Source organism: Squalius cephalus (assembly GCF_949319135.1).
Source record: "Squalius cephalus genome assembly, chromosome: 11".
NCBI classification, from domain to species: domain Eukaryota; kingdom Metazoa; phylum Chordata; class Actinopteri; order Cypriniformes; family Leuciscidae; genus Squalius; species Squalius cephalus.
Window position 1 is genome coordinate 6,642,193 of NC_137132.1, and position 8,856 is coordinate 6,651,048.

General features: G+C 38.2%; 1 protein-coding gene across 1 annotated transcript; it reads right to left on the bottom strand.

Annotated features, from left to right (window-relative positions):
• Nucleotides 1–1,743: 1,743 nt before the first annotated feature.
• On the bottom strand, nt 1,744–8,330 carry LOC307167390 (uncharacterized protein). Its single transcript, XM_079886445.1, has 3 exons — nt 8,195–8,330; nt 5,527–5,775; nt 1,744–4,205 (listed from the first exon to the last, which is right to left on the bottom strand). Exons 2-3 carry the CDS (start codon nt 5,609–5,611, stop codon nt 3,184–3,186), a joined length of 1,107 nt encoding a protein of 368 aa, XP_079742571.1. The 5' UTR covers nt 5,612–5,775; nt 8,195–8,330; the 3' UTR covers nt 1,744–3,183.
• Nucleotides 8,331–8,856: the final 526 nt, after the last annotated feature.

Genomic DNA, 8,856 nt, shown 5'->3' on the forward strand with positions numbered 1-8,856 from the left:
CCCCCCCCGCGCTGGGCCCCCCCAAACCCAAAAAAATGCAGTTTTTCCTAAATAACTACCTGAACCGTGGCACCGAGGATGAAGAAATTGTTATGGTATGTTGGTCTACTAGACTTTTACGGAAAAATTTCGTTTGGTCCCCGGGGGCCACTCCCCCCCGCGCGCTGGGGCCCCCGTAAATTTTTCGTCAACGATACCAGGGACACCGAAGCACCGGGGAACATGAAATTTGGTGGGCATGTAGCCCCACTAGACTTCTAAGGAAAAATTTCGTTTGGTCCCTGGGGGCCACTCCCCCCCCGCGCTGGGCCCCCCCAAACCCAAAAAAATGCAGTTTTTCCTAAATAACTACCTGAACCGTGGCACCGAGGATGAAGAAATTTTTATGGTATGTTGGTCTACTAGACTTTTACGGAAAAATTTCGTTTGGTCCCCGGTGGCCACTCCCCCAGCCGCTCTGGGGCCCCCGTAAATTTTTCGTCAACGATACCAGGGACACCGAAGCACCGGGGAACATGAAATTTGGTGGGCATGTAGCCCCACTAGACTTCTAAGGAAAAATTTCGTTTGGTCCCCGGGGGCCACTCCCCCCCCGCGCTGGGCCCCCCCAAACCCCAAAAAATGCAGTTTTTCCTAAATAACTACCTGAACCGTGGCACCGAGGATGAAGAAATTTTTATGGTATGTTGGTCTACTAGACTTTTACGGAAAAATTTCATTTGGTCCCCGGGGGCCACTTCCCCCCCCGCGCTGGGGCCCCCGTAAATTTTTCGTCAACGATACCAGGGACACCGGGGAACATGAAATTTGGTGGGCATGTAGCCCCACTAGACTTCTACGGAAAAATTTCGTTTGGTCCCCGGGGGCCACTCCCCCCCCGCGCTGGGCCCCCCCAAACCCCAAAAAAAGCAGTTTTTCCTAAATAACTACCTGAACCGTGGCACCGAGGATGAAGAAATTTTTATGGTATGTTGCTCTTAAGGGCCCACATCAACCTAGCCCATAATCACTCATTTGTGATTTGCGCCCCTCCCATAAAAAATGAAAATGCAATATTATTCTGCTTTAATCGCCCCTATCTTCAGTGGAGATGTTCAGAACTGCACCATATTTCATGTGTATGATTAACTTGACATCCTCTGGGGGTATCCTCTGCTAAGTTTCGTAGAATTTCATCCATGGGGGGGGTATAAAATAAATTCATTTATGTGCACATTTAGTGACTGTACACTCATCGGCCTGTAGATGGTGCTGTTGAGCGAAGGGTTGCTGGTTTAGGATGATACTGTCACACACACACATGCAGGAATACAAACAAACGCAATCATGCACACACACTGACATCCACACGCACAGACACACACCCATACACACATACAAATCCACATGCACAGACACACACACACAAACACACACGCGCACACATGTACGCACACATACATACACACACAGACACACACACACACACACACACACAGACACACACACACACACACACACACACACACACAAAACACACACACACACACACACACACACACACACACACACACACACACACACACACAGACAGACATGCACATACTACTACTTTTTTTAGGTATATACATAAACACGCAATACAGCCAAATTACTCCACGTCATTTATTTTTGTGGAAAGCCAGTGCAGGCCTGAGCGGCGGTCATATTTTGTACCGCGATGCGGTACATCTAGTTATACTTGTGAGCGGCACATATGAGCTATTTCTGGGTGTTTCTCCCTCATTTCTGCTTCGAGGTCTTGATTGTGGCATTTATTTGAGGTTTAGAATCCATTATTTCTGTAACTCTTTTGTCTTATATGAATTTATTAATGTCTCGTATTATGTCCAAATATACCGCGTCATCTACGTCAGCTGACAGTTAGCCATTGCAGTTTTGTGAAATATTTATTTTTCGAATTGCCTGAAAAACCACCTCATGCGAGCGTAAAAACATTTTTGCGATAAATGGGAGTTTTTGCGAAATTGACGTGTTTCCATTGGGCGTATTTTCAATTCGCGATTTCAAATTGCGCAATTTGAAGGGTAATGGAAACGCGGCTACTGACTAGTCGACGTCGATTCAATTTTAATCACACAAATGCCGACTTAAAAAAAAAACTCTAAAGTTGTTAAACCCCTATTAGAAACCCCCTTTACAGCAGTCAGGAATTGTCCAATGAAGACAAGTGTGATTATAAAAATTGCACAAGGTTTATTAAATAACTTAAAAGGAGGAACTTGTACAAAACTGGAATTTAACGACACACAGCTGTGATTATAATCAGTGTCCATATAAACTAATGATAGGGGGGAAACTAAGACAAAGGAACACATGTGACTGAAAAGAGAACAAACTATGGTCATGGAATATCAGCTGTTAAAGGAATAGTTCACTTTAAAATGAAAATTCTGTCATCATATACTCACCCTCATGTTGTTTCAGACCTGTATGAATTTCTTTCTTCTGCTGAACAGAAAGGAAGATATTTAGAAGAATGTCAGTAACCAGACAGTTTCTGGTCTCATTGACTTCTATAGTAGGAAAAAAATATACTATGGAAGTCAATGGGACCCAGAAACTGCCTGGTTACTGACATTCTTCTAAATATCTTCCTTTCTGTTCAGCAGAAGAAAGAAATTCATACAGGTCTGAAACAACATGAGGGTGAGTATATGATGACAGAATTTTCATTTTAAAGTGAACTATTCCTTTAAGCAATGTTTCCAGCAAGAGATTCCTGCCAGTCCTGTTCTCTCTATTGTAAGTTAAATGAGTCAGATTACTGAGACTCTCACCTTCTGTCTTTAATGGCTCTTGGAGCCCCTGTCCCAGTCTTTGAATAGTTATGCTGATTGGATTAGGATTGGTAACACTCTAGAGTCTATGGCGGGTTCCTAAACATGGATACTTCATTTGCATGCTTTAAGGTCTGGTGCTTTGTCTCCATTTCTAAGCACTGCCCTCTAAAAGTATATAAACTACAATGAATGTACACTGCCTTAGTTAGACTTGATGACTGCAGCTACCGACAGTTTGTGTTCTCAATGAAGAATCCTGCTGAAGGTACAACCAAGTCTCCTGGTCTTCGATTATAAGTTTCCTACAAGGTGTTGTTTTAGACTTGATGACCAATTCAAATCTTTACCTCACTGATCACAGTTAAATAGTGTTTTTTCCAGTGTGAATAAACATATGCTTTTTTAAACCTGATGCATCTTTGAAACTCTTCTCACACTGAGTGCAGATATACGGCTTCTCTCCAGTATGAATTCGCTCGTGTGATTTTAGGCGTCCCAACCGAGCGAAACTCTTGTCACAATATGAGCACTTGTAAGGTTTTTCTCCAGTGTGAATTTGTTGGTGACGTTTCAGACAATCAACTCTAGTAAATCTCTTCCCACATTCACAACACACATGATCTCTCACTTCATTATGTGTTTTCTGGTGTTGTTTAAAACTCTTCAGCCGTGGAAAACTCTTTCCACAGAGAGAACACACATAAGGCCTCTCATCTGAATGAACTTTCTGGTGGTCTTTTAGATCTGATGACAAAATAAAATATTTACCACATTGAACACAGTTAAAAGTTTTTTTTCCAGAGTGACGGAGCAGATGAACACTGAGACCTGATGCTTGAGAAAAACTCTTTCCACACTGAGTGCATGGATACGGTTTCTCTCCAGTATGACTTCTTTGGTGCCGTTTCAGTTCACAGGATGCATTAAAGCTCTTCCCACAGTCACAACACACATGATCTCTCACACCGGTATGTATTTTCTGGTGAAGTTTAAAACTGTCCATCCGTGAAAAACTCTTTCCACAGAAAGAACACAAGTGAGGCTTCTCATCTGAATGAACTTTGAGGTGTTGTATTAGATTTGATGACGAATTAAAACCTTTACCACACTGATCACACTTGAATGGTTTTTCTCCGGAGTGAATGTGCAGATGATTTTTTAAACCTGTTGCATCTCTGAAACTCTTTCCACACTGAGTGCATGGATACGGTTTCTCTCCAGTGTGAATTTTAATGTGCTTATTAAGGTTTCCTTTATTCTGGAAACTCTTTCCACACTGAGAGCAGGAGTGCAGCTTTTTGGCTTTTGTTCCTTGAGTTTGTAAGTCACAGTGTTTCTTCAAGCCATTTAGTTTCTGTCTTTGCTCCGTCACTTCCATCTGGACTAAAATAAATGTATTAATCAGTTAGAATCAGTTCAATGAGGTTAAAAGTGAAAATTAATAACACATAGCAGAAAACAAGACACCTGTCTGTATATCAGTGACACTTTACAATAAGGTTTCCTTAGTTAACTCATGTAGTTAACATGAACAAACAATGATTATTTCTGCAGCATTTATTAATCTTAGTTGTTGTAATTTCAACATTTACTATAATACATTATTAAAATCAAAAGTTGTATTTGTTAAAGGGGTGGAATAATGGCACTTTTTACAAGATGTAAAATAAGTCTCTGTTGTCCCCAGAGTGTGTATGTGAAGTTTTACCTCAAAATATCCCACAGATAAGTTTTATAGCATGTTAAAATTGTCCCTTTTTGAGGGTGAGCAAAAACACGTTGTTTTGTGTGTGTTCCTTTAAATGCAAATGAGCTGCTGCTCCCGGCGCAGAGGGCGGAGCTACAACAGCTTGTGTGTGTTAGCAGCTCCAATTTCCTCACACAGACAAGCACAGAAATGTCAGAAACTGTTCTGCCTTTTATGTTTAAAAACTGGAGTGGGACAATAATGGAGAGATTTAAGAAGAAGTGACAACATGTGAAATGTAACAGGATGTTTCTGAATGGTTAGTTGATGAATGTATGCAGCTGATGTGGAGTTAACTATCTTCAAGTCATTAATTAGCATATTCTGTCATGATAATCTATAAATCGCTCATGTGGGTACTGTTGTAAGATGCCATGCTATTGCATTTGTGTTACGGACTGTATTGTAATAAATGTGAAAAGACGGATGCGACAGCTTGAACAGACTCACAATTGTGCTCGACTACAACAACTCTTCCTCTTCTCAACATGGACTGCATGTTCCTAGGGGCGGGGTTTATGTAAATGTAAGGGTTTGTGATGTCACTAACCCGGGGGGAAGCTTGTGTAGTCCCAATCAGTCGTTTGTTGTGGTCCTTAAAAAGCGATTTCTGTAAAGGAAAATATCTCCCTTTGCTTTGAACTTTGTAACTTTGCAGATGTTGTTTATGCTCAAACAGCAACATTAAACACTAACTAAAGTTAGAAAAGTGAAATAATAATCAACCAACCCCTAACATTTGTTAAGTAACAAACAAACAATGAACAGCTGGATTTTTACATTTACATTAGTTCATACATTAATTAATGTTAACAAATGAGACCTTATTGTAAAGTGTTACCAAAGTGTCTTTGATGTGCAAAGGTCAATTCTGTCATTCACTTGTTAATACGATTAAAACTGGGTTATGATCATTTAGATGCATTTCTCTATCATTTGTCTATCATGGACACCAACCTATTTGTTCCTCAGTATCTTCATGTTTTATTCTGGATGGTTCTGGATCTCTCATGTCTTCAATCTCCTCTTTAATAAACTCCATCTTTAACAGTCACACAGATTTCAGCTGATACTCCTGGAGTTTGTCCTTCTCTTGTAGGATGATGGGAATATTCCCAGTATTTATTGGTGAATTGTTGTGGGAGGGGCTTCACTGCAGGTGTGAACTGTGATCACTGTGTGATACTGACGCCCACAGGACCAGATCTGGAAAAAAATCAAAGAATAGATACTTAACTTATACTGGATTACTTTGAAAGCAAAACACATATGGTGCTTCAAATATATTTAGCTCAGATATAAAGCATTTTGATTGTTACATATTAGTAGCGTACTAAACAGCTCTAGGTTGCTCGTTTTTATGTAACCCAGGATATTATAAGCATGAAACAGGGCACAGGTTCTATTATTCAATTAATATTTAAACTAATCTGAAATCTAACATAAGATGACAGACATCCACTTAATTAACAATATGTACAGACTGAATGGGGGGGGGGGGGGGGGGGTTATTAAAAAATGGTAAACCTCACATTTGAGCCTATAAATTACTATGTATGTAATGCAAATTCTCTCTCTGACAGAAGGTGGCGCTTGTGGAAAAGCAGAAATACAGCGGTTACTCCTGAACACAAGCACTTATAAACACTACTTTATTAGGCATCATACTGAGGAAAGATAAAAAGAAGATGCCATCGAAACTTTTATGAAGACAGTCATTTCCCTTCAGATAAACATTAAAATAAAAACTCCCCAGATCTGCACTAATCACAGGAATGGTCTATTTCAGTGTCAGAAAGAGAGTTTGCAGGTGTGGTTTCTGGTTTTCTGTAGCCTTTAATTGTATTTTTAGTCATGTACTTTAACCTGAGGGGTAAAACATTAAAAACACACGGATAGGTGATTATCACATAAAGTGATGATCCTGTAGTTTGTCTGACACTAATGATGTGCCAGTTTACAGAAGATCTCAGACATTACTATAATGAATGAGCTGAAAACAGGGTTTATTGATTGAGATATCCTCCTGAGATCCAGAAAAAAAAAAGTTTTGTGAATTTAGTTTTTTTCCATGTCATCACACTGTTTAGAGCACAATAAACAAATGGTAAAAAAAAACATTTTTGCAAAATAATATTTTATTCATACGTTATGCTATGTCCTCTGTAGTGACACCAGGACTAAGTTGTTTAAAAAATAAAATGGCATGAAATTATATGTATAGGCAAAAACAATGGGATTTTTTTTCAATCACCAATACATTTTGGGGTTTCAGGATTTTTTCAACCAAAATTTGTATAAAGATTATTCTCAACTATGTTATGAAAGAAATAACGGAATGAATTGATACACCATTTTACTTTATGCAATATGTGGGTAAAATGGCCATAAATTAATATTCCCATTCAATGCAATGTATCTATACACTGTATCTAATTTGCACATTAATGTGTTCTTGGAGCAACATTTAATGAAAAAAGAAGTGTAATAATTGGAGTAATAATTGGCATTAATTGGAGTAATAATATCTAATATTTCTTAGGAATATTGATGTATAATTTATTTCCATATTCACTTGTTGTGTCTCACAAAATGCCTGATAAACATGATTTAAGTCCTGGTGTCCTCTACAGTGGACACGTTTGAAATCAACGCCCTGTTCTGTAACAGAAAGTTTTTTTTTAATTTGAAACCCCTTAACATTTTCCTGAGATGTTGTTTTATGAAATACAATTTGAAAAGTAGTCCAATTTAAATTATAATTGCAATATATTATCATATTTCCATAAGAATGCTACATTTGATCACTAAATTAATGTCAGACATTTTTAAAGACCAAGGAGAAGTTGTTTTCATGGTGAAACCTCCAAACATTTGGTATCTCTGAAAAGTCCTGAATGTGCTCTTTACAGGACACCCAGGTTGTGTCATGTGACATGTATGATGTCAGAGAAATTCACTAAAATATAATGTCCACTACAGTGGACAAAAGTCTATTCTTGGGTCCCAGGAGGATATGATGCTTTTCAGCAGCTCAGTTAAACATTATTACTTTCATAAATTACTTTGACAATACAAATTTACAAATATTTGTCTTGCCAGTAATGTACTTGAAAATAAACTAACTGGATGAATGGATAGACATTGCTCACTCAAACTCTCTCCACATTAGTACAGTAGTATCGTTAGCCTACGGCTAATCTGTTGAACTGAATGAAGCTTTCTTATTTGGTGAATTGTTGTGAGGGACAACAGATCTGCCAAATTCAAGGTTACTGAATTTATACTGAAATACTTTAATAATTACACTTCTCAAATTAAATTATCATATGATTTTAGGCTTGGTTTTTGAAACAGAGCATTTTGATATGGTTATATATTAGTAGCATTTAAAGCGGCTCTATATGAAGGTTGTTCATTTGTATGTGATGAAACAAGTCACAGGTTAAATTCTTCAATTAATATATGAATTAAACACAAATCTAACAAAGATAACAGCAATTATACACAATTTGTACAGACTGAATAGTGGCTGATCAAAATGAATGACTATGTTTAATTCTCTGTACGTTACACTAAGAACATTGTACATTTAGGCAACACAAACATCAATAACATCTCCGACCTGCAGACTGGAAATATACGACATCCGAAGAAAATATTCCACATTTGTCCTTCATTCAGGATCGTTAACAGCGTCACTTTCAGCCTCGACTGGTGAAAGTTTCAGCGCTCGTCTCGTCTCTCGTGTCGTGTGTGTATCTCGTTTCTTCTCTTCTGCGCATGCTCAGTGCGCGCGGTGTCATATTTCTTAAAGGGGCCGCATTCAGTAAATCACATCTCCGCTCTGTTATGAAGCAAGTGCTTCAGTTCTATTCTAAACTATATTCTTCAGATTTCTCCTGAGTCTTATTTTTTTGTGATTTTTTTTTTTTTTTTTTTTGTGTGTGTGTGTGCTAAAATCCAGAACAATATCCCACGTATTGAAGACTCTTTTAAAGTTGTATGTGATTCAGATCTTAGGATTGAAGAATTGGATTCAGTGGAAACGATGCCTTTAAACCAGGGATGTCCAATCCTGAGAAATCTGTTATTCCGTGCCCTATAAAGAATGTCTTGAAAAGAAAGAGTTGAAAGTGAAGCAAGGCTTGATAAATTTGATTCCCAAAGCTGATAAAGATAAAAGAGTCTTATCACTTTGCTTAACACCGATAATTAAAAAAAAAATCTGGGGCTATTGCCACTAGGCTGAAAAAGGATATTTCTACTATAATTAATGAGACACAA

Excerpts from the sequence above, each read along its gene's own strand:
- LOC307167390 (XM_079886445.1), bottom strand. The coding sequence starts at position 5,611 with ATGGAGTTTATTAAAGAGGAGATTGAAGACATGAGAGATCCAGAACCA. Across the intron at positions 4,206-5,526 it reads AGATACTGAGGAACAAATAG|TCCAGATGGAAGTGACGGAG; the intron begins GTTGGTGTCCAT and ends CATTTATTTTAG.